A 26,813-nucleotide genomic window follows, 5' to 3' on the forward strand; every position below is an offset into this window, starting at 1 on the left:
CCATTGACAAGTCATAGTGCCCTATTGACAAGTCATATGCAACCATTGACAAGGGACAGTGTTGCCATTAACAAGTCACGGTACTCCATTGACAAGTCACAGTGCTCTCTTGACAGTGACCATTGACAAGGGACAGTGTTCTCACAAACAAGTCACAGTGCCCCATTAACAAGGCATAGTGCAACTATTGACAAGAGACAGTGTTGCCATTAACAAGTCACAGTGCTGTATTGACAAGTCACAATGCCCCATTAACAAGGCATAGTGCAACCATTGACAAGGGACAGTGTTGCCATTAACAAGTCACAGTACTATATTGACAAGTCACAGTGCCCCATTGACAAGTCATAATGCAACCATTGACAAGAGACAGTGTTGCCATTAACAAGTTACAGTACTGTATTGACAAGTCACAATGCTCCATTAACAAGTCACCGGATAAACCATTGACAAGGGATAATGTTGTCATTGACAAGCCACAGTGCTCTGTTGACATGTCACAGTGTTGTCATTGACAAGTCACAGAGCCACCACTGACAGGGGACAAGGGAGAGGTGAGTTTTTGACACTTCATTAATAATGATTATATATGACCATACAACCAAAATATAATATGATAGAGTGATTCTAAATATCATTTCATGGTAAAAAAGGTTATATTACTTGAATTCATGTTGTTGACAACTTACATCAGCAAATTCATTGACAAGTCGTAGTGCAATGATTGACAAGTCATAACAGGTCTAGTGACAACTCAGGGTGCAGGTAATGACAACTAAAATGACAGTACAATGTAACAGTCCACAAAGCCTTTAATTGAGCATCCATATGCAATGAATAGCCTCTCAAATCGGTTGCTATCTGAGCCTTCCCATCTTGCAACTATGTCAGGATCAATTTCCATTAGTCTCTCACACATCCAAGGGATTACCTTATAAGAATCTTCTACTCGACCATGTAATTCCATTAGTGCTCTCTTCCTAACCCTATATGCTTGAGTATAGTTCAATTGCACTCCATATTCTTTATACAAGTCCTTTTTAATTTTATTAGGACTCTTGTCAACATTGCACCTTAAGTCATCAATCACAATTAAAGCAGCTAAATTTGACCTTCCTGCAGAAAATGACAAATCAGGGTGCATGCATTGACAAGTTGGTAGCAATACAGTAACAACTGACATACTAAAAAATCACAATAACAGTTTTGTTAAACTATACTTACACATCTTGCTCCTCCATTATATCATCCCTTGTTGCTTCTATGTGGTCCTCATTTTCATTTTCTTCGACACACACATGACCACTTTCTTCATTGAACTTTATCAAATGTTCCACCCCATCATCATCTACCAACTCCACAAAAGTTTTTTTTATCAAACACAACTAAGAATTTCAGAAGAAATGAGTTCCTTTCTTTTCCAGTAATTGATGATAAAATTTCTTTCAATTCTTCATAACTTGTGCCCTCCTTTATATTGGTTGTTCTTACACTACCTCCCACATATCTCATATTATCTTCTCCATCATTTATAAACTTTTCCCCTATGTGAACAAAGCAAAATAGATGTTTTCCAGACGTACTCGCCATCAGTAACTTAAACCTGCATCAAGAAGCATGCGACTGTCATTGACAACTTAAGGAGCTACATTGACAAGTTTTGCGGCACACATTGACAACAATCACAGCCTGATTGACAACATAATCCCATTTTGTGCTAAGGGTTTCTACCCTCACTAACCTTCATCTTTTTCTTCCTTTGCCACTAAACTAATATCAGAACAGAGGAAAATCACCCAAAAACAAAGCACCCATTATCATTCTACACACCCAACTTAAATCACAACACACACCAACCAAAAACAAAGCTTTTCCATTCATTAACTTCTGAATCCTAAACCAAAAACAAAAGCTTTGAAATACTAACGGCAAAAATGATTTTTTGATTTCCCATTCCCAAACAAATACACAATCTGTCAAGAAAGGTAAGAGAGGAGAGAAAAGAAAGTTCCACACTTGAAGATTTGTCATATTACTCGCATTTACAGAAGCTTCAACATCTTCTTCACCCATGGAAATCCTCGCATTTACAAAAGCTTCACCATGATAATTTTGCACGGGAAATCCTCACCCAAATGAACTTCTCCTGTCTTTTTTTCTGATAGCAGGGGTAGGGCAAGGGAGTAATTTGTGCATTCTGAAAATTGCATCTAAGTCCCTTTGGGACTTCAAAATAATTATGAGATTTCAGGGGACCTATTTGATGTATTTTCTTCTTCATGGGACCTCAATGTCATTTTTCCTAAAATATATTATAACATCTCTTTTTTTATATAGTTATCATATTAACTTATGCCCTTTTTAGTAATTTGTAGATAACAACTATCCAAACACTCTCACTTTATCAGAATAACTTTTTCACAAAATCTATTCTTCACAAAATGTATTCTCCCAAAATCTATTATCCAGAAGCTATTCTCCAAATCATGGTTTGATTTCATCCAAACATCTCCTAAAAAGTATTTTACTGGACAAACAATAATGGTATTTTGGCATAAGTAGTTTTGTTGGAATTCAAAAAGAAATAAATTTGGAATACTGAGTGTTACCAAAAAAAATATTTTAAGGTAGTAAATATACCAAAAAGTACTTTAAGACAATAGAAAAATATTTTAAGGAATCAAATGTTACCTAGTTTTTTTTTTTGCTAAAGTATAAGTATCCTCCTATTAGAAGCAATCCTATTCAAAACACTGTCAAGCATCTCTCCTAGTGGCAATTCGAATCTTGGTTTGCCATATTGTGAGGAATTAGCTTTTTCTACTAAATTCAACCCCCGTTGGTTACTTAGTTTTTCTTTTTTAAAAAAAGGACAAAATGAACAAAAAATGGAGAATATCAAAGCCCAGATATTATGGGCCACAGTCATCTTGAATTTGTAACTCAGCCCGCTAGGAAGCCCAATCCATAAAATTTCACTCTCAAACTTGCAGATAGCAGCGTTGGGAGATTTGCTGAAAATTATAGCCTCACGTTTCTTAGGAGATGGGAGCTGCTGCGTTTCAACTGGGAAGTGGATTTAAAATATATATCAAGGGACTTCCAAATTATGGCCTCGTTCTTTGCTGATGGACACTTGTCCAGAGAATTTAGAGACTCTTGGGGATCATGGTTGTAATGGGGTTTGCTTCTTTTAATTTGGCCAGGTAGCCCACTTTTGTATCAAAAAAGAAGAGCGTTAGGCTTGTCTTTGTCTCCTTTTCCTTTTTATTACAATAATTTTTTATGATGATTAATAAATAAATTTTATTTATTAAGCTTTTTTATGGTGAATGCTAATTAAATTGATCCGAAATAACAAAATTCAAATTCAGGCCTCTATTTTTTAATAGGCCAAGAGGACTCATCAAAAAATTTTGAATATTGTTGAGAGACCAAAATAATTCTCTATAATTTAAAAAGGAAAAGAACAATAATCAAGTTTTTTATATCGATTATATCAAGTTTTTCAATAACATATAATTATCTGTCCTATTTTTGAAATATTAGGTATTTAATTATAAATTCACATGAAATAAAAAAAAACACATGAACATGTGCTAGTAGAGAACTTGACATACTGGATATAATGAACTTAACTTTAAGTTTTTTCTAAAAGAAAATTGAAAAAACGTATAGTCCTGATTTTGGTTATGATTATTTTAATTAGATTTATTTGGGATTTAATTACAAATTCCCAAAGTCCGACAATCGACACAGAACCTCTCCTCTCCCTTGTGGTTCTCTTACCATCCTCTTCTCTAATCCTCACCCTCCATTTCATCCTACACTCATGAAACACTCAATAAAATATTGAGATTTGCACATATAAATACAACATTTTACTCTCATATTAGAATGAAAATTATTCTCGCATATTAAATTAAACTCAAGGCAAGTTGTGTTACTCACATAGTACATAGAGTAATTGGGAAAATGGGCTTTTTTTAAAGGGGGAAAAAAGGCAGTTAGATTTAAAATTGAAGATTCACTGTCTTGATGGTATTTTACTACAAATCTCAATATTTTATTGAGTGTTTCATAACTGTAAAATGAAATGGAGGGTGAGGACTAGAGAAAATGATGGTAAGAGGACCGTAAGGGAGAGGAGAGGTTCTGTGCCTCTGGACCATCCCTCTATCAATTTTTTTTCCCTCGCTGAATGATCGATTGAATCAGCCGCTTCCTTACTTGTGGAGATACATCCTGAACACCAATATGTGTTTGAGCAATCACCCTTTTCATTTTTTTTTGGCTACGTATAAGTATTTTCTTATGGAAAGCAATTTTATTCAAAATATTATCAGGCACTATGAGTATTTCTTTTAATGAGATTCGAGTCGTAATTCACCATGTTGTGAGGACTAACCATCATTTATGCTAGAACCCGCTGCACCTATGTTGTTTTAGTTCCTAATTCCTTGATGCATTTATGCAGCAGTGTTTTCTTCGTGTTTGTTTTTTGTTTTTAAATTTTGGGATTGGGTTGGTAATCTCAGTGTGCTAGTGAATAGCTGATAAAGATGAGAAAAGGAGACAGGACAAGGGCAAGATTGCAAAACCCTCTCTGATCATCCTCTTCCTCTAGGAATGGCACTCGCCCAAGCTCCAACTTCTTGCTCTTCTTCTGCTTCCCTATTTTCCTTCCTAGACGCCTTCTCTCCACCACTTCCATGTCCATTACCCAATCCCCTCTTATCCCAACCATCCTCCTCGCTCGCAGATCTATCAACCCACCTTCTCTAGCATTGTGCTTGCTTGCTCTGGTTTGTTTCACGATCTTCCAATGCCACATCAATCGGTTCGGCAACTCAGGCTTCAACTTCAGTGGCCGACCACACATAGAGATGGCCCCACTATTTCCTGATTGTGACTATGAGCACTGGCTCATTGTCATGGACAAGCCAGGGGGAGAGGGTACTACCAAACAACGGATGATTGATTGTTATCTACAAACTATTGCTAAGATTGTCGGAATGTATACTAATTTTGTTTGCTGCATTCCTTGAGAAAATGAAACTTCCCTCCTGGCTTTTTGTTATTCATTGCACCTGATTTTCAATTCTCACTTTTCAGTGAAGAGGAAGCTAAGAAGAGGATTTATAATGTTTCTTGTGAGAGGTACTTCGGATTCGGGTGTGAGATAGACGAGGAGACATCTTTTAAGCTAGAAGGTTTGTTGCCAATTGGCTTCAATACTTGTGTTTTCATTGTATGCATGCATGTTTAGGACCTTATTTTTTTTCTTTATGTCTCACATTTGTGTGTATTGTTGTTCTTTTGGGTCAATAGGGTTGCTCGGCATACTATTTGTCCTCCCAAGAGACTAAGGATTATGGCGGCAAGTATTGAAAAGCTTTCCAATGTTCTAAAAGAATAATAGTCATGTTCAATTTCATAATTCTATATTTGGTTCATTTTCTTCTCTGACTGGTAATCTAGGAAAAATAATACGTATAATAAATAAAATAAATTGATATCTTATACATGATACCAAAACAAAATCCTCAAACTAGCTAATTCCTATATTTTGGATGGAAGGGAGTAGAATCTTACCCCAATTTGGTTTTCTTTCCTTGGATATGGTATATGTGAGGTCATTAAATGTGACTTGCATTTAAGACCCTGAGAGAATATTTTGGACTATGGGACAATAACAAATTATCTATATTAAAGACCAAAGAAAGCCTATATGTAGGAGCTTAAAACTCATTTGGGGTGTGGGGAGGTGGAAGAAAATGAGTTGAATGGCCCCATGCTCTACCATGGACTATAATTTACCCATGGACAAGAGAAGAATTGCGTTACTCTAAAATTATGCTATTGGTTTTCTTATAATATCGTAACACAGTCTAAGCTCTAAAATGACATCATTTCATGTCCATAAAATATCAAAACTTCACATGTAGAATTTAATAATCAATAAAAAAAACTTATTTGGGCAGTTAGGGCATTAGAGGGCCTTTGCTGCCATTAGACAACAAAACATGATCAATCAATGCTTAACAACCTTGAGAGAGAGTTTGATGAAGGATGGGTTTAGAAGCATCTACAGGTGATTGGTTTGGGTGGCTGACAATGCTAGCACTTGTTATTGAGTCGTACTGAGTTTCTTCTGATCGCTTTGTCACTTGACTAGTCCTGCAGCTGCTCACATCATCGAAATTCAAGTCTGTCACGTATCCAGGCTTTGAAGTTACAGTGCTCACTTTCATATCTCCATAAAGCATTACTGCCACACGTGACATTGCCAACCTTAAAGATAGTGATGCTTGAGTGCACAGAAGAGATATCCCCACCATTCTCTTAATTTCTTTCTCATTGAAATATGATGATAGTCTGGGATCTACCACTTCAACTATACGATTCTCTTCATGCAGTTGCCAAACCTGTTGATGACTCGAAAATCATATGTGTGTGTGTGTGTGTTTTGCTCAAAATCAAAAAGGAATAATCAATATATCTAAACATGACCACATTAGCTATTTATTTTTATTTTATATTTTCAGTTATGCTTTCTATATTTTAGCTGACTAAAATGTCCTTTTGGGCAGTGCATAAGGGGATTTATTTTTCAAAAACACTACCTAGATTATAGTAAATAAATAGTTACATGTTCATAGTTTATATATATATATATACACACACATAACTAGAAGTCACCTCCTGCATTGCAAGGGAATTTTTATGCAATTTATTACTTGTTAAAAAAATGACATGAACAACAGTCTATCAATAACTATTGATTCTATTTATATATACATAAATAAATGATAATTTTTTAGGTTGATGATGAGAAAAGATTTTTTTTTGAAGAAAAGATAAAATAGGATTTGTTTGATTTCATTCTCTATTTTTATGCTTTTAGAAAAATTTTGTGGAGTAATTTTTTCAGAATAAGTATTGAAGCAAAAAATTTAAAAAATCTATTTGAATAATTATTTTGAAAAACATGAAAACAATGGTGAAGAGAAGATTGAAAGAATTTTTTCTTTATTAAAATGATAATCATTAATAAAAATATAATGCTCTCCACCTCTCCTTAATTTTGTGGAACACAAAGTAACAAAACACCATGAGCATTTTTGGTTTTATAAAAAAAATTAACTTTTGTTTAATTTTTTAGAACACATAACCAAAAACACATTTTTTATTTGGTTTTAAATTAAAATAAAAAACATTGATGAAATAGGAAACCAAACCTACCCATAAGTTTCTTCATATTTCATCATTAACTTTAATTCAAGCTTTAACAATTCTCAGAATTTGATTGCCAAAGTTCGTTGCATTCTTTTTACATGCCTATGTTTTAGGTTCCACTATTTTCATGTGATAAAACAAGTTCACCAAAACATGAATAAAAATGTGCTGAGTAGAATTTAGAAGAAAATATTTTCCATAAAATGTGTGGTGGCATTTTGTAATAAGGCACATTTTTAACTAAACAAAACATTTCCAAACAATAAAATTTTGCATGTGTAAATAAAGAATGAAAACTCGAAATGATATAGAAACCAAACCCATCCTAATTATAGGAAACACACAGGTAATACATACCCATTCTAAAAGATACACCTCCTCCTCAGAACTTCGTCTCCCACTAACTATCTCTAGGGCCAAAACACTAAAGGAATACATATCTGCTTTCTCTGTAAGGTGACCACACATGGCATACTTTGGAGCAAGATAGCCATTACTCGTAATTCATGAGTGTTTATCAAAACAAACTTCAACGTACGTATATAAATTTTAAGAAGAATGGTATATAGTCAAGTGCTAAAAGATTGATTTAATGATAGTTAGGTTCCCAATAAAATTTTCCAAAAAAAATGAGCTGCAAATATTGATTCAGACATATACAAATTCAGGAGTCTCAAAGGAGGTAGTTAAATTTTAAATATAATTATTTGTTTACAATTATTACTTTACTTTATAACTATCTGAGTCAATATTTGCGACTCATATTTTAGAAACTTTTTTCATGGACTTAACTAACACTAGATCTATCTTTTGGGACTTAAATATATATCCCCCCTAAAATTTATGTTGGTATGTTGAGTAAAAAAGCAAGAAAAATAGGTCTTAATGACTTACAATGTCCCAGCCACACGGGTGCTTATATGGGTTATTTTATCATCATACAATTTGGCCAAACCAAAATTTGATATTTTAGGGAGAAGGTCATGATCAAGCAGAACATTAGTAGCCTTTGTATCACGGTGCACAATGTGAAGCCGAGACTCTTCATGAAGATATGCTAAGCCTCTTACTACACCCATGTAGATATCATAACGAGTGGGCCAGTTGAGAGTAAAATTATTTCTTGCAATATACAAGTGAATATATCCTAAGTATAGTTAAGGGGAATAAAAGCAAGGCAGGAGAACATGGACATGTGCACAGTAGAAAATGATTGTACTAAATAAGGCTTCATGAAGACTCCCATTTTCTAAATACTAATAGACAAGTAGTCTTTCATTTCCTTTAATGCAACATCCATATAATGTGACAAGATTACGATGTTGCACAGCTGATATAGTAGCAATCTCTGCTTTGAATTGACTGTTTCCTTAATGAGATCTTAAGATAGTCTTTTCACAACAATTGCTCTTCCATCATTAAGTGTTCCTTGGTATACAAAACAGAAACCTTTTATTCTCTATATAAAGGCTATATATTTGGTTTTAGGACATCTATAAATGAAAACTTCATTCTTCAACAAAGTAAAAGCCCTATACATTCACCTTATATACAAGTCCAAAACCTCCCCCCCAACTTTTTGCTAGGATTGAAGTCATTTGTAGCATTCTTTAACTCAGAATAGTTGAAAGTATATGACTTGGTATCAATACCTAAAAGATCTACAAATTGAACAAGAACAAGGTTATGGATTGTGCAAAGAAATTATTGCTAGCTAGGGCGTATCTGGTGCTAAAACCCCATTTGCAGTTAAATTCAAAAAGAAAACTTTTACTCTTATGCATACTTTGCCTTTATTTAAAATTGAAGAAAAGAAATAAGGTAACAAAACTCTATACTTGGACTTTGAATTTGTTTGGAGGGAAAGAGAAAATGGGAAAAAAAGAGAGTGGGAGAGAAAAAATAAAGAGAAAATATTTTCTTTCATTAAGTCTAGATGAACAAGAGAAAATACAAAAAAAAGAAAAATGACTAATTTGACAATGATAATAATATCTAATATCTATCATGAATGAATAAATTTTAAACTCTAAGTTGTTGAAACTATTTTCAAAACTTTTAAAGAGATAACTTCAAGGAGAAAACATGCATGTAGCTAGGTTTATGTCTCTCTTTTCCTCCACTTTTCGTTTATTCCTATTTTTCCTTGCTGTATAAACAACAATATTTTTCTGTCATGTTTTCTCTCCTCTAAATTTTATCCTCTTACTACTGCTCTCCCATCTAAACATATGGTTAATATTTTGGTTATCTTTAGTTGCAAAGCCTATAATTGGATAAAAAAAATGCCATCACGATATCAGCAAATGTCTTGTCATTATGGACAAACAGAAATTAAGTAACAAATTGCTGCTTGAAAAAGGAACTGACTGCAATATTAAATGATTTCTTTTCTTCTTGTTTTTTTACATGAAATGACATTTTTGAATATGCATGCTTAAAATTCAAAGGGATATTTATAAACAGCAATATTTTTTTTCCCAGTTTGCTTACCATCATCGCCATCTCCATGATGCTTTCTTCTCCGAATATATAAAACTACAAGAACAGAAAAAAGCTTACAGCAGATCCGATAGCAACAACAATTCCCATAATCAGATAGGTTCTGTTAGGAAGTTTGAAATCTATACAACACATAAGTAACATATCAATCATATATACATGGAAAATCAGTAATTGAACTTCTGGACGGCTGACTATTTTTGTATAGTTTAACCTTTGGCTGCTCTGATGGTTGATATCAGAAGACCAAAAGTATTATCTTCTGGTATGCAGCAAGTTCCCTTTCCAATCCAACAGAGATGGACCTCAATATAGTTTTCTGTGACTTGAACCTGAAATTCCTTTCTTACAGGCTTGAATAAGGCCCCTCCAGCTTTCCTTTTTATGTCAAAATCCTTCCAAACACGACTTCCCTGAAACATGAAAAAAGAAAAAGAAACAAACAGAAGAAAAGGAAACCTGAGGGAATGTCAAATAGGGATAATTTCAAATATCCATACATCTTCCTCCTATTAAAAAATAGCACCATCCCTCCAGATTAAATCACATATATATACCTGGAGATATATATATATCAAATACTCGTGTTCTAAGACTTTTCCATGCATTATTATTGAGAATAAATATTTCTGCAAAATCGAGGGTGACTCAGTAATCCCTATTTTGCAACCCCAGGCCACAATATCTTAATGAATCAGTAGACCCGCGAGCAGTCTGGAAGAGTGCTGGGCCTATAGTAGCAGTGAATTGGCTAGACAAAGAATTAGTGGCCGATCGAGTACTGTTTAACCCCATATTGCTAACTGCCCATCTTGAGTCAATAACAACAGAATTAAAAATACCAAGTTCCTTATCTTCACCTTCATATTTAGTTCCATCTGATACTGTAATTGAAGGACCACCACACCTGATTGCAAAATTAGAATCTACTTGGAAACAGTTAAGAGGGCTATCTCAATAGATTTATGTAGAGTTTTTGTGTCAGCTAAAGAAAAGATAATAAATTTAGAAGTTTGTCTTCTTGGAGTTTCAAAGGTTATGTTAGATTACTCTTCCTTACAGTTTTAATTCCTGTCATAACAAACTAATCCTTAGTGTCGCATCCTAAATTTTGGGCCTCGAAGTACCAAAATTAGCCTGAAATGGATAGACTACTAGACTCCTTTTAGCAAAGGTCCCAAGGACTAAATTGCAAAAAGAGAGTTTTCTGGAACTGAGAAAAGAGGAAGGTAGAGACTCAGAAGAAGTCTCGAGGCCCAAGCATGAAAAATGGAAATAAATGTAGGCCAAAGGTTATGTTGGAGGCCTCAATGAGGCAAATTTTGAGGTTAAGCCAAACCAGGGGCAAAATTGTAATTTTGTAAAGTTTTGTGCTGGTAGGGGTAAAAATAGAAATTATGCCCGAAAATCCCAGAAAATGAAAAATGGTAGGTTAAGGTCTAAACACTTCAGAAAATTTTTTAAAAAATAGGAATAAGATTCAGAGGCTTATATGAGGCTAAAAATGATGAAAATGCCCCAATAAGGAATTTGTGGAATTCCTAGGGTTTTGACTGATTTTGAATATTATTGAAAATGATAATGTTGGCTTGTGTAATTAGCTATGATAATGTATGGGTATGGCTAGAGTATGAATGGAATGGTATTATGTATGGAAAGTTTTAATCATGAACTGTTAGTGCAAGTTAGGGGATAAGCTATCCCTAATTGATCAACAAGATAGTGACAGAGTAGAAGTATGACAAATGACTGAATCTACTTATAAAATTTGGCATGATTAAAGTACACATCCTGAGCTTTAAAACAAGTGGTAGATTGCTTAAAATGGATGTTTGTGCTAAGAGTTGTGCCCTCCCGAAATTGGACCTGTATTCTAGAAAATACTCAGTGAACAGTACCTGAAAGTTCTCTGTGACCCCAGGTTGCAACCTGGGAAGTTGAGGTCGTGACCGGGAAGCAAAAATGACCTCTGTGACTTCAAGTCGCGACCAGAAAATACCAAGTCACAACTCAGACATTCTATAGACTCAAGTAGCGACCTGGACTAAAAGTTTGGGGAAAAGCTTCAATTTTATCACAAATTTTCAATCCATGGGCTTGCTTCATGAATCGCTTGAACCGTAATGCTTCCAAGCGCATACTCTGAAGGGCTAAAGGAAGGATGTTTCACTTAGCATACGTTACTTATACCTTCCAGGACCATGATAACAGGAAAAAAATTTCTGCAGGCATTCGTGTCTAGAAAGAAGACCACTGCATGGAAAAAAGAGCATAAATCAAACCAGAAATGTGCATGTAACCTCCAATTATATATGGATCGCTATTATTCGAGTATGTACAAGCTAAGGAATTAACTTGAAGTTCGCTTAATAAAAAGAAGCCTAGGATTCTTGATTGAGGACAGGCAACAAATGGACCCAAATGAGATCAGGAGTTGCACATTTTTGTGCAAAGTGGAGTGATATACAATAAGCTTATATGTATACATACATATATGTGTGTGTAAATATATGTTTGTGGTAATCATTGAATAAAAGGTATATAATCACCTGCTATTTGAGTCCTGTATTGTGAAGTTGTTAGCAATCAAATTGCTGCACATCATTCCCCATAAAGATCACTATGTTGGTTTCCTCATAATATATAAATATACACACATATACATAAAGAAGGCAAATATTTAAAATATCTAAAAATGTATTAATCTACACAACATATGAAGAGCTAAACCTCACTCCAATTGTTATCTAATTTTTCAACAGTGACAAGAAAGCATGAAGTCAGCTGCAATTTGCTTCAACAGTGATAATGAGACATGAATGGTTTATGCACAATAGGAAAAAGTATTAAGGGAGAATGAAACTTTTTATAACCATAAAATTAATTAGTGAAAAAACTAAATAAATTCTATGGTGATAAATTACAAACCTCCTTTGGAGTTTCACTGGACGATGTTTTTCATATTGTAAATTCATTCCAATTCTATAGTACACGTCATGCCGCAATTGTTTCACTAATTGTCTTGGTATTCATGTTATGGAAATGATAAGCGTATCAACTTAAGGATTCTGGACACTTTATGGGGTACGATTAATTAAGGTCTAAAAGTTTTCAAATTTTGCACAGTTTTTTGTATAATCAATTTTTTATTCCTCCTTGATTTTAGTTAATATTCTCAATGTCATTGATTATATAGTGTTAGCGTGTTACATTCCCGGCTTACATCTTTTCTTGTATACCGTTGTTTTTACCCTTCGAATGAGAGTTCTTTAAGTGGAAAAGAAATTATAGGAAATTAGGAAAGATTTATGAATTTTTTAAGTGATTTGTTTTTGTGACTTTATTTTGTTTTTAATTAGGTTTTTCTAGATTGTTTCCTATTTTATGCTTTTTTTTGGGTACATATTTTATGCCTTCTTTTACTTAAAGTTTAAGATTAATTTTTCTTGTATTTAAATATAATGTACTATAATTATATTTATCATAAAATTCAAGTATTAAGATTGAATTGAAAAATTAGTTGTAATAGATATAAGCAAATTGAACTAAATTTTGTCATAGAAGGGAAAAAACCTATATCTAGGGGTGGATATCAAGACGATTATATTTAGTGTAATGTTATTATAATTTTTACTATAATCCGTTATAATATTTTATTTATTTCAAATATGATTTTTATTAATTATTAAAGTAAAATATAATGACATTTCTTCTGCTTCGCTGAAATTAAAACTTACCCTTTAGCTCAATTTTATTTGGCAGAAAAAGGTCCAGTTTTTAACATCATTACAAAATATTTCATTAAAGATTCAAAACTACTTAATTTTATTATTTGTAAATCTTTTTAAATTTTAAAATTATTAATTTGCCCTCATAATCTAATTATTTAGTTTCTCTCCCCAGTTTATATAAACTCAAATACTTAAGTATTGAAATATTTAAATAAATAATTTATGAAACATTGTGTATTAAAATTAATAAAAGTTAAAGGAAGATAAACATAAATTATATTAACTAGTTTATCCCATATTATATTAAATCCTCATTTTATTAAGTTTTTTTGTACATAGGTGGGTGAAATATTATTTTGACCAACTTATGCACGTAAATTTTGTAAACAATTACTGAATAAATAAGTTTTCAACACTACAAAATTTAAAATGTGAATAAATATTTAAAATATATGCATTGATTTTTTTTAGGTAACCTTGATGAGTTTTAATGGGTTAAGATGCATTTAGCATCCTAAATTATTTTTGTAGGAAAACTGAGCATCCTAAAATGATTTGTGTTGTAATTTTTGCCCTCAAACTATTTTTTAATTACAATTTTATCCTTAAAGTATTTTTTAGGTGCAATTTTACCCTCATCATTAACTCTCCAAAAGTTCCTTAAGTTAAAGTGCATTCAGGCCCAATAACCTAAAGTATTTTTTCAGTGACATTCAACACCCTAAAAAAATTTTTTTAATACAATTTTATCCTTAAAGTATTTTTCATAACTGTTTTTTTTTGTATTTTTAGTACTCATCTTTAATATTTTCAATAATTAGTTTTTCAATTCTTTTCATTATTCAGGGATATTTTTTAGACTTATCTCTCATGCTTTCAACCCTAATATTTAATTACTTTAAATACTGAAAATTTTTGGGGAAAATATAAAAGATGTGTGCTGAAAATATAGAATTTTTTCATGAATTAAAATTCTCTCACTAAAATGCTTCTATGTTATTTTTTCAGCACTCATCTTTTATATTCGCAAGGCAAATCTTTAACATTTTCATTGCTCACCATTTTAACTTTTCAGTATTAATCTTAAATGATTTCAATACTTATCTTTCATATTTTCATCACTCAAAATAATTAAAAATTAGGATTGACAACATGAAAGATAAATCTAGAAAATATCTAAGATAACTACTGAAAAATTGAAAAATTGATTATTGAAAATGTTAAAAATGAGTACTACAAATATAAAAAAATAGTTAATAAAAACACTTTATGGTGTGAATTATGGACTTTTAAGAAGTTAACAATGAGGGCAAAATGGCACTTGAAAAAATACTTTAAGGGTAAAATTATACTTGAAGAAATATTTTAAAGATGAAATTGCATAACATATAGAGAATTGTCAAATTTTAAAAATAAAAAAGAGGTATCTTATATCTAAGATAAAATAAAAAGAAAGTCAGTGTATTTTACTGGAATTATTATCACTTTCATTCCGCCTCTCCTAAATGCTACTTTGGTCCACCCTGGGCTCCTAACTACTGCTCCACATACTCTTGTATTCCCTTCAGCGTGATTTTAATACATTTAATTTTTGTCAAGTGAACTTTTGTTTATGCTTTTCATTTTTATCTCTCTTAATTATAAAGAGCCACTTTAACATAGATTAACCTTAGGCTAGAAAAAGCAACCCATGGTCTGGACTAGTCAAGAGAGAACCCAAGTTCGGGCTAGATCAGACTTGGTCCCTCAGGTCGTTTAGGCAGTCCGTCCTATTTTCTTTTCTTTTTCTAAAATAATTCAACCAATAAAACCCACTTAATAGGCAACCAAAAACACACAATGAGGGAGGTAGAACAACATTAAGCTTGATTATACGAAGGGTAGATCAAAGATGAGAGAGAAAGAGGTATAAACTGATGGAGAGGAATAGAAAGAATCACAAATCGATGCGTAAGAGGATGATGCATACCTAATCTAAAAGTTGCAAGGTGTGAAGTTGATTAAGAAGACAAGTTAAAGGCTAATCGACACTGGCAAATTGAAGAGGGAGAGATTGAGGATGGTATTGACGCTGGTAAATTGAAGAGGGAGAGATTGAGGATGGCAATGCAAACAAAAGATGGAGGAAATAGGTTCTAGTCGTGGAGTGGTTACTGATGGTCGTAGGTAACAGAGTGGGTGTCGATGATGGAACGGAATGATCACCAATGCAACAAGATGGAGACCAAGGAAAATCAAGAAGATGATGGGGGAAGAAGAGAGAGGTGGGAGGCCGAAGAGCAGAGACTGGGATTAATGATGGGGAGACTAACTTGGTGGCTGGCGCTTATTGCTTTTGATTCTGAGATTGAGGTCAGTGATGGCAGAGGGAGAGTTGAAAGTGGAAAGAAGAGAGATGAAGAAAGCAAGGCTAAGGTTGGTGAGGTATTGAGGGTGACAACGGTAGGTAAGGGTGGTAATATGGCCCAACCAGCGGGTTGCAGGTTAGCCCATGACAGGTTAAGGTTAAGCAGTGCAGGTTGAGAGAGGCCTATGTAATGGCGGATTGGTTTTTAGCCAACCCTAACTCTCCATGATGGGTTGACAGGTTGGCCTGCCAACTCTCCAACTATTATTTTCTTTCTTTCTTTTTTCTTTTTAAAATTTTTTCATTTTCAAAATATTTTTTCTTATACAATATAAAGAAAATATAATGAAAATTTTACTTTTTCTTTAAATATTTGATTAAAAACCAAATAAATGATATTGATATTTTTTAAACTTTTTTTAGATAGGATATAAAATATAATAATATAATTATAATAATTAATAAAGTTTTAAAAAAATAAAATAAATAAATGCGGGCTAGCCCGCTAACCAGTTGTGGGTTATGCAATATGAGTTAAAAAGTTTCATTTGCTGGAAGGTTGACTTTTAGCCAATCCTAACCTATCATTTTTTGCAGGTTGGACCTACGGGTTCAACTCATATTATCAGCTCTAACGATAGAAATATTTGTCAGTGAGTCTATGGGAGAAGTGTTAGGTTAGAATTATTTTTATAATATATATGTATATATAATATTTTAGTCAAAGTAGACCAGACCAGATCAGACCAAACCAAATGGTCTAAATGGTTGGTCTTGGGTCTAGTCCAACCCAAAGAAGTTAGTCCAGTCTCGTTGGTCTTTTATTCATCAGTTTAGCTTTTTTCAACCTAAATAGGGTCGGGTTCACTCTAATTGGACCAGGTTCTACTAAACTACGGGTTTTTTTTTTAATAGTTCTAACTTTAGGTGCCTTTCAATTTCAAGGGTTATGAGTTGACTATTATTTCTAGCATCTAGGAGATACTAATCCTTGATTTATTTTCCTTTCTTGCAAATTCTTTGCTAATAAAATTCCATCTTGTATTTTCTGCAAGGAGGGCTTTCCAGTTTTTAGTTATTCAATGGAAGCAAATAACTCTAGAAATTAACAAAAAATGACAAATAATTGGTGGAATAAAAAGAAGTAATAATAGCATACACCATCAAACTACTTACTATTTTTCGAAAAACTCAGAAGGCAGGCTCCCAGATAGCTTGTTGTAGGATAAGTCTCTAAAAGTAGTATTCATTCAAGTACAAGTCGGTTAGGTAAATGCCATAATGTTGATGACAGACAATGAATACATGGAAGAATTGAGTTTTAATACAACTAATAACATAGTATCATCAGTAGTTTAAGTTTGAAATTTATGTCATTATATTAGAGCAACTTTTACATATGCTCACAAGCACCATGGCAATGATCTTGTAGATATATAGTGATCTTATAGATATATGGATACAAACTTAACATACCACTCTTCCGGTCCTTAATATAAGACCTAATTGTTGAGTTGATTTTAATTCTAAATATAAGACATATTTATCATATTTATTATTTTTTTCTAAATTATCCCTATGGATAGTCTCTCAATCATAATCAAGTAAAAGAGGAAGATGGGATATTGAGGAAGATGATTATAGTGTTTTAAAAAAAAAAGTCGTATTATAACCTGACTTTCTTAAAGTTAATCAAATTGGTTAAATAGGTCTTATATTAAGGATCGGCGGAGTATAAGAATATAATGTGGATATATAATATTAGATAGACACACACACACACTCTACATTCCATTCTTAATGCATTGGAACATTGCAGAGCTGCAAATATTTCAAGAATACTCACATGTTTTGAAGAGTAGGCGAGCTTATCTGGGTAGGGATAGTACCACTAAGAGTGTTATTTCCTAGGCACCTGAAATTGGAGAAAAACGAACCGTGCTTTAATCCAATCCTGAAAACTTGCAATTAAGGAAATCCTTAATTTAATTGCTTAGGCACAGCATATATATATTAATTACAAGATTTTTAGTCGAGGCATACGAAAAAGTGAATCCGGAATCTGTCCCATGATATTGTTGAAGCGTAAGTCCCTGAAAGAACCAACACATGCATATATAATTGAGGAAAAAAAACTCAAGACCATTAATTAAAACAAACAAGTACTATTACTACTACGGCTACTATCTTGATGCCAATGGGAAAGTGATATTCTTCTAAGAATGCTATTTGATATGCTTCTGAAGAGCTATGTGTACAGGTAATACTCACAAGAGGAGCAACATTGGAAATAATTCATCTATATTGGAGGGAAGTGAATCAGAAACATTGTTATTCCTCAAATCGCTAGAAGATTTATAAACAAATTGTTGTTATATTCTAGAAAGAAATTAGAGGATTTTTTTAGAGGGGTTTGGAAATATCTCTATCTGGCAAGCAGACTGTGAATTATGAGGGGAGCCATTGCCTCACAACTTACGAGATGGTTAAATTCCTCAGATCCCTTATAAATGCCAACGAGAAACTCCCATTAGATATGCTAGTTATTTTCCTACATTTGGTGAGTTATGCATTATTCAACAATTAGCTCCTATGTACCAATCTGCAGAATGCAAGCAAATAGTTATGGCGCTTACAGCACACTAAGAGAAGTCAAATTGCCCAATGATGATGGTAATGAGCCTTAGAAAGAATTACCCTGGAACCTCCTACCAAAGCAATTCTATTCAGTGAGTACCCATTCGCCTTGAGATATATGAATAATTTTTCCTTGATGATGAAAGAAAATACTATAGCAAAATAGCAAACCCCCCTATAAGACAAACTTCATATGAAGTCAGGTATCCTTCCTGTGAGTTCCAAGTCTGAAGCCCATCTGGACAAACTAGAAAAATTTTAGTTATTGAAAGCCCGGGCCCCAAAAAAAAAAAGTAGTAAGGATATCTTACGGCATTTTTAGGTTTTTAAGATTAGCCAGAGTTGAAGGAATCTGACCACCAAGTCCCGTACTATTTATGAGGCTACAGAGAAATGTTCATTGAAATTTATAACATCTTTTGATCACACAAAATTGATGTTATATATATTAGTTTATACTACTTTTCATATATATTAAATTTGATAATGTTGTTATTTGTTAACATTATATGTTTAATTTATTTATACATGTATTGTTATTTTCATTAATTTTACATTTTTTATTCTTGTAAATGGCTTGTTTTTTTGCTTTTACTAAATAATAAATATTTAGGTTAATATCATCAATTACATCTGCTTAATGCCTATATTTTTTTAGCAAACAAAGGAAAATTTCTATAATATTCAATTTTAACAATTGTGTTAAATAGTTATTTTAACTATGCCACTGATTGTTTTTGTCTTCGGAAATTTTGGCTTATTAAAAGATCTTTAAAACTGAAACGAGAGCACATTTTGTGCTCATCACTCATCTGCATAGTACAATTGGATGATCCAAATTTAATAATTTAATTAATATATGTAAAATTTAAAATAAAAAATATTATAACTATCACTTTTCCAAAAAAATAATTTATCATTTAAAAAATCATGAATAAAAAGTTTTGAATTTGGACCGCATGCTCAAATTAGATTTAAATGGTCTATATGTCATCACAGTTTTGGACAAAACTTACATCTATTCCATTATATCTAATCTGTCTAGTTTTGTAATTAACATGTGCCACCTGGATTTATTTGATTCTAGTCACTCACCCTATTTGCCGCTAAGGAGGCTCGACGGCAATCAATTGATTCCATTCACATGAAATAAAACACATGCTAAATTGAATGAATTTGATAGAATTGAATTGGAAACCAGCTTAGTGCCCGATTCTGAATTGACAAGAGAACTAGGAACCAGTTTGAACTGGTTTATAACTAGTCAAACCGGCATAAAATCTATATATTTTTACTAGTTTACTCAATTTAGGGTGCGTTTGATATGAAGAAAAATAAGAAAAAGGGAGGAGAGGGAATATTTTAATAAGCATAATTTAAAAATTTGAAAAAATGGAGTTAAAAGCTTTTAATTAATTTTTATTACTCTTTTATATTACTTCTTGTCTTTATTAAAATTTCAAAACCCACTTCTCCAATTTTTTAAATAGAGCTTATTAAAATTTTTCTTTCTTTTCCCTCCCTTCTATTTTTCTCATACCAAAAAGTACCTTAAAAAACATAGATATATAGATAAAAGACTAGTGGAACTTACAGTTCTTGCAACTTCACCAGATTGCCTAGTTCTGAAGGGATAGGACCTGAGAAGTTGTTTGTTCCAAGACGCGTGCATGATTAATTGGCAAAGAATAAAGTGGAAGCTGATAATATCATCATTCATCAACATATATTTTCCACAAGAAACATTATCTTCTTAAACACAAGGGTCTTTGATTAAGCTCCTAGTTATTACTTATTGTCATTCATTAATATCAAGAAAACAAATAATGCCTTCCTTCGATTTTGTCAGAAAAATTAAATATAAACTAGGAAGTGTGTATTAGGTCGGATCCATGTTAATTTGAATCCGAATCATTTCTTTAAAGCTCCACTAGTTGACCTACCAACTCATGCAGGGTTTAGGCTATTATAACCTAAACTTGAGTGGCATAGTAGAGTACTACACAAAAGAAAATATTAGAGAAAAGGATGAGAGATAGTTAGAGAACTTAACGATTGCGACGAGTTGGACTATAGATTGAGGCCTATACTTACAGGTTTACTGGCCTGATATATCATTCTCTAATATATATTTAATTTAGATAATATAAATTAATTTAACTTATCTTATAAGACCAGATTTGCAATATATTCAAATTATTTAACCTAGTCAAACTAATTATAATCTTCCTTAAAATATTTGATTGGAATATTCTCTAACATCCAATCAAATAATCCGACCCATCAAGGGCGGATCTAAACCCAAAATCCAACAGAATTTAAACCACAAACTAGATCTTATATTAAGTACTATTTGTACATAAAATGATGCAATCATAATCTATGGAAACTTGTTATAATTAAGAGAAAGAGGATAATGTACAATGATACTAACTCAATAAGACTCCCCAATTCCTTTGGAAGCTTCCCAGATAAAGCATTGCCACCCAAATTCCTAATTGTGAGAAATTCACATAAAAGTGCAAGTAAGTTCCTGAGGATATATCACGATCAACAACAAACAAGTTTCAGATTCTCTCTATTTAAGATAGGAATATGAGTAATTTTGAATAAGTCTTTCCATCATATCATACAAGCGGTCTAAGTTTTTCTTTAAAAAATTAATTATTTGATTCTTATAATTTTGATTTGGTTGAAGTTCAGTTTCTTAATTTTTATCTTAGTTAAAACTCAGGGTCTAAACTTTGACTCAGTAGAACTTAGTCCTTGTATAATTTTAATCATTTAAAACAATAGTCCTGAGTTTCAAAACCTATATAACTTTAGTGTACTTTCAAAAATATAGGCCAACGTTTTAAATAGATAAAAGGGATAAGATGCTTAAATACCCTAAAAACATCCATAAAGGAACACCCAGTACCTGAATTTTTTTTTTTTACTCTTATGTGCTCTAGAAGTTTATTTTCGTAGCATTTCTGTCATATATCTTTATCCATTATTGAGTTTGACTATTAAAAACATTTGATCAAACTGCATAATTTAACAGTTAAATTTAACAGCGGATAATGACTAGGGTATTTTTGTAATGAAATAAAACTTCTAGGGCATACAAGAGCCAAAAAAAAAAATTTCAAGTGCTGGTGCTCCTTCATAGATATTTTCGAAGTATTTAAGCACTTTATCCCTAGATTAAATCATGATAAATGAGTTACACCAAGTCAAAGTTCAGAAATCGAGTTTTAATTGAGTTGAAATTATAAGGAACAAGTTAGTTACGATTAAAATTTGATAACTGACTCAAAATTGTAGGAATTAGTTGATTTAATTTTTTTAATTTAATATTATCAACACATTAAAACTGTGGGTATATCCAAATTCACTTAAGAGTAATAAATTTCCTCAAAGGAAACTAAGAGGATTCCTAGGCACAAGAAGCATTACAACTTTATGATTAATTAGCCTTACAAGTACTGCAGCCGACTTAGATTTTCGATAGCTAGAGCTACAGACTCGTCAAGTAATTCTTGCATAGGTTCCTGATGATGGCAATTTAATCTGAGGAAACATTAGAATAAATATGAAGCATGTATCCAGAAAAAAAGAATAAATATAAAGCATATGGATGTTTTAATTAAGTTTCTGGAGAAGCGAGTGAGGAGGAGATAATTAAAAAGCATGCAAATAGGTGAGGTGAGTGAGGGTCCACAGCTCTAGTGGGATTTGGCCAACAACATCCTGTGCATTAGCATACCTGCCAGAACAAGATAGATCAACAAAATATAAGACAATAAGTAACTAACAACATGTTGAAGAAAAATCAAGCTAATTAGAGAGAGATCAGATTATATGGACAGTGCATAAATGTGGCAAGTGGTACTAGAATAGTTGCATTTGATAAATGGACTGACAGTGTCAATCAAGGTAGTGTTGTCGACGGCTTGTCCGCTGCATATCTCACCGCTTATATTCCATATATTTTCTTGTGCCGATCTATTTCGTTTGTTGAAGATTGAATTCAAAGCTTTTGCTACCCAAATTATTAATTAAATGTTAATAATAATTCATAGTCCATTGGATATATATGAGACAGATCATTAAGAGAGAAGCATCTACCAATGAAATTATGTAGATACCTTTGGACGGATCTGTAGGAGGGATTTGAGCTTGTACTACCCCAACCAAGCAGCTTAACAACACACAAAAAGCGGAAGCAATTGCAAAAACCAAGACGGGTGAAGCAGCAGAAGAAGGAGAAGGAGACGACAGATGTCACATCCCAAAAATTTTTATCTGGCAATAAAGGATTAAAAATTGGGATGAGGGTCAATGTAGGAACTAGATGAGGAGATGAAACAACTTTTGATATGAAATCCCGAAAAGGTCCGAACTGACATTTTTATAATCATCGGTCTAGGAAGGGCAAAACGGAAAAATTTGAGAAAAATTCTAGAAAATCTCCAAAAACAAAAGGGAAAAGTGTAGAGTAGAGGTTTTGAAAACTCGATTGAGGCCCAAAAGGTGGGATTTCGGTGAAAATGAATTATTACGGAATTTCCTGTAAATAGAGATTTTTCAGGAAATTATTGGGAAAATGAAGGAAAATAATTGTTTAAATTAGTTAGAGGCCTCAATAAATTTGGGAGATTGATGAAAATTTCATATAAATTTTTATTTGAATTTATAAAATTGGTTTTAGGCCTTGGAAACTCAGGAATTAATTTTAGAGAATTTATTTCCTGCAATGACAACGATAGAGGCCTAATAAGAGAAAATTAAAAATAAATACCTAGAAGTTGTGAAAAATTCTAAAAATTTTCAAATCATATTATCATATTAAAAGGTGAATTATCATGGAGAGAAATGAATTTTTGGAGGTCTGAAAAAATTGTGGAATGTTACTAGTGAATAGTAATCGATAAAGTTTTTAATTGGTTTAAGATAGTGATTTGGTTTGTGGGCCATCTTTTTGGATCAGCCCAAAATATTTGTGGGGCCCACATTGAGCCCATTAAAGGCCCAATTTCGTGCAGAATCTGGAGGCTTCAATTAATTAAAGAAAAATGCAAAAATTAAGAGATATTTGTGTGGAAAAATCTAGTTTATGACCACTTGGAGTGATCTGAATATTTTGGACACTTGATAACTGCCACATAACCCCCATGAGGTGTCCAATTCAGCCAAACAAGGAGGAGGAAGGGCAGACCACATTTTTCTATATATACCCCTTAAAAATACATGAAAAATGTTGGAAAATTGGGAAAAAGAAGGGAAGACTCTGTCACTGTTCATCCAGCACCCTTGCACGAAAATTCTAAGGTGTTTTAGGTAAGGAATCATCCAACTTACTTCAAGGAAACACTAAGGTATGTCCAAGCATCAATATCCCTAAGTTCACATTGATTAAACAAGGATTTTTCCTTGGAAAAATCTGAAAAATTTCGGTTGAGATGTGTGATGCTTAGGGAAGGATAGAAACCTTAATAATCAAGTGGAATGAACAAGATTAAGTGATGTATGGATTGATTTTTGGATGAAATCAAGGTTAGGGTTTAAAGGGAGAATTTCAGCCAGCACTGTTCATGCAGGGGCTGATTGATTTTGCTTGATTTGATGATTCCAATGGCTTTAAAACATGTTTGTGTATAGGGATATGTTGTTGGAAAGTATTTAAAATCATTGGAATCAAAAATAGAATTTTTGAAAAATAAATACCCCCTATTCAGCCAAGAGGAGTTCATGGGGAAGGAGTGTGATTTTTAAAAATCTGATTGCACCATTGGATTCCTCATGAAAAATTGTGTAGGACTGAGTTATAAGATGATTGATTCTAAAGAAGGAATCAATTCGTTAAAAAAAAAAGGGGGGGGAGGGGAATTGCTGAGTTAATGTTTAAGTATTAGAATTAAGTTGTTTTATGATTAATATGGCCTATGATTATACTTGGTTTAATAGGCATTGAGAGAAGGAATTAAGGAGAAGCATTTCTCCTTGGAGGAATTAATTGGACAAGCTTTGCAAAGGTAGCTTTGAATTATAATTTGATTGTTTATCTTACTTGTTTGTTGTGATTATTGTTGCTTGGATTGGAGGAACTTTGTGGTGACCTTGATTATTTGATTGACATTGGTTATGCTTCGGCCAAATGCTTTGTGGTATGTCAATATGGATAATATGATGTTCCTCTCCTCGCATGATACTTGGTATGAATTCCTATGAGTTGGGAATGGTTTGGATTGCATGACATTTTACAATTAAACTTGCATTGATTTATATGACAATTATAATTCATATGCTACTTAGATTTCTTTGAAATCTCATTTCTCCTATGTTATTTTATGCCCCAATTAGGAAGTGGACCAAGTATGGAGCAAGGAAAGGAGATAATCTTGGGATAAAGGAGCATTATGGAATAGATGCTATTATGTTATGTTGTGAAATGTAATAGTGAACTTTATGTTGAGATTGTAATAGATTATGAATGATTATGTGATGCAAATTATGTTTGTGCGACATGCCCTCATGCTCAAATTATGAATGGTGCAATGTCAAAAGAGCATAGGAAAAAGGAAAAGGAGAAATAAATTAAAGAAAGTGGTATTAGGGTATAAAATCTCCTTAAATAGTGTCAAACTTTTGGCACATGAAATAATGGACAATTGTTCTAATTTGGGCATGAAATTTTACAGGCAAATAGATCTCATTTTTATCTTTAAAACACATGGTAAGTCATTAAATTTGGAGTTGTGTGCTAAGAGTTATGCCCTTCCAAAGTTGGGCAAAAATACTGGAAATTCAAAAATTTACCAAATGAACAGTATATTTTGATGAATTTTCTGGAATTATTTTGGATGGAATTAGACCTAATGATTATTTTTCCTCCATAGAAATCCTAGCAAGCTTCGCGTGAAAATTAGAACCACTTTGTTTCAATTTTTCTAGATTTAGTTATGAAGTTTCAAAGTTAGCCCATTTTCAGATGAACAGTGTACGACAAGATGAACAGTGAAATCCTTAATTTTAAATTTTTTGGGAAAATTATTCTTTTAATCCTTTAACTTTTAACTCACTTATAACTCAGTCCCTCAACTATGACTCACTGCGATTCAGTCGCTCAACTTTTGGCTTGCTTATAACTCAATCCCTTATCTTTCTTATTTTTTAGAAAATGATTTTTATCATTAATAAATCAGCCCAACTCGTCCAACCTGTAAGAAAACATTATTAACTCCGTTACTGATTACTTATGTGGGTGCCAAGTCAGAGACATGTGGAATTTATTTAAGATTAAAAAGCATAATTTCAGTTAACGTAGGGTTTTCAAAAAAACAAGAAAGTGAAATAGAGGTGACCGAACAAAGACTAAAAGCAAAGGAGCAAAGAAAAAGAAGACGGGTAGAGGAAATACTAATTGAGACAAAGTGCAGTGTAGATGCCAAGAAGACGAAAACTCCCCATAATGAAAAAGACATACGGACACAGAGGACAATGAAGAAGAGAGAGCCAGAAAAGAAGAAGATTAGATGAAGAAGGAGATAAGACTTTAGAAGATTGCAAAGGAGTATTGGCAAGTGAAAATTATTTACTTTGTAGCAGTTTATCTGTGTGCTTTATACATTATAAGGGCCGCTTGAAGCTCTCTTGTTTGGTGTGTCAGATGCATGTGCTCCTAGAATTTTTTACAATATGTGTGTGTGTGTGTGTGTGTGACAAAAGTATTTCTGTTTCACATGGCAGAAGGCTTTAGTGGTCCCATTGGTTTATTTAAGTAATACTTGTTATATTCATCGATTTTGGCTCTATCTTGACTCTATTTGGTGGTCCCCTTCGTCTAATTTGACTGTATCAATTATCCATCTAGATTAATGAGAAGAAAAAAAATATATACAAAAATACTGATGTGCAATACATATAAATAAAGCCTTTTGAATGATCATATGTTAGAGAAAAAATTGATGAATAATTCATTTAGCATCAACATTGTCAATAGAGTCTAATAACACCATCCTATATTTTATAGTATTAGCACGAAAAAATTGGTCATTAGTTTTTGTTAGTTTTTGGCTAAGATACTAGAGTGTAAGATGCCTACTTTGTGTCCCTTGGTTTATATGATCCAAATTCTAGTTATATCATTTTTGCACTGTAACTATTTTATTAATTGTTCTGTTTTCTTTTTTTTTTTGTGAATATATAGATTTTCAAATACATGGATGTTTCAACTAGCATCGGTAAGTGATGGATACGTCTGATTTATGTTAATATTATAATACAATTTGTGTTACTTTTGTGATGCCTAACCATATGAAATGAAAAATAGGGGGTTATGAATGGAGTAGTGATGAAGACGATGAGTTAAG

The 26,813-nt window shown here is 32.6% G+C and overlaps 1 protein-coding gene, 1 long non-coding RNA gene and 1 pseudogene across 2 annotated transcripts; 2 read left to right on the top strand and 1 right to left on the bottom strand.

Annotated features, from left to right (window-relative positions):
* Positions 1-350: 350 nt before the first annotated feature.
* LOC114712133 (multiple organellar RNA editing factor 2, chloroplastic-like) lies at positions 351-5,369 on the top strand. The gene is made up of 4 exons (XM_028896604.1): positions 351-481; positions 4,691-5,017; positions 5,116-5,213; positions 5,332-5,369. The coding sequence occupies exons 1-4, from the start codon at positions 351-353 to the stop codon at positions 5,367-5,369; spliced, it is 594 nt and encodes a 197-aa protein (XP_028752437.1).
* A 672-nt stretch (positions 5,370-6,041) lies between these two features.
* Positions 6,042-12,343, bottom strand: LOC114712134 (probable LRR receptor-like serine/threonine-protein kinase At1g56140; annotated as a pseudogene).
* A 12,097-nt stretch (positions 12,344-24,440) lies between these two features.
* Positions 24,441-24,984, top strand: LOC114712158 (uncharacterized). The gene is made up of 2 exons (XR_003737203.1): positions 24,441-24,476; positions 24,805-24,984. It is a non-coding gene; the product is annotated as an uncharacterized LOC114712158 (long non-coding RNA).
* The last annotated feature ends 1,829 nt before the right edge of the window (positions 24,985-26,813 follow it).

This window comes from Neltuma alba, unplaced genomic scaffold, assembly GCF_004799145.2.
Source record: "Neltuma alba isolate B1F8T4 unplaced genomic scaffold, ASM479914v2 tig00011337_pilon, whole genome shotgun sequence".
Classification (NCBI taxonomy): domain Eukaryota; kingdom Viridiplantae; phylum Streptophyta; class Magnoliopsida; order Fabales; family Fabaceae; genus Neltuma; species Neltuma alba.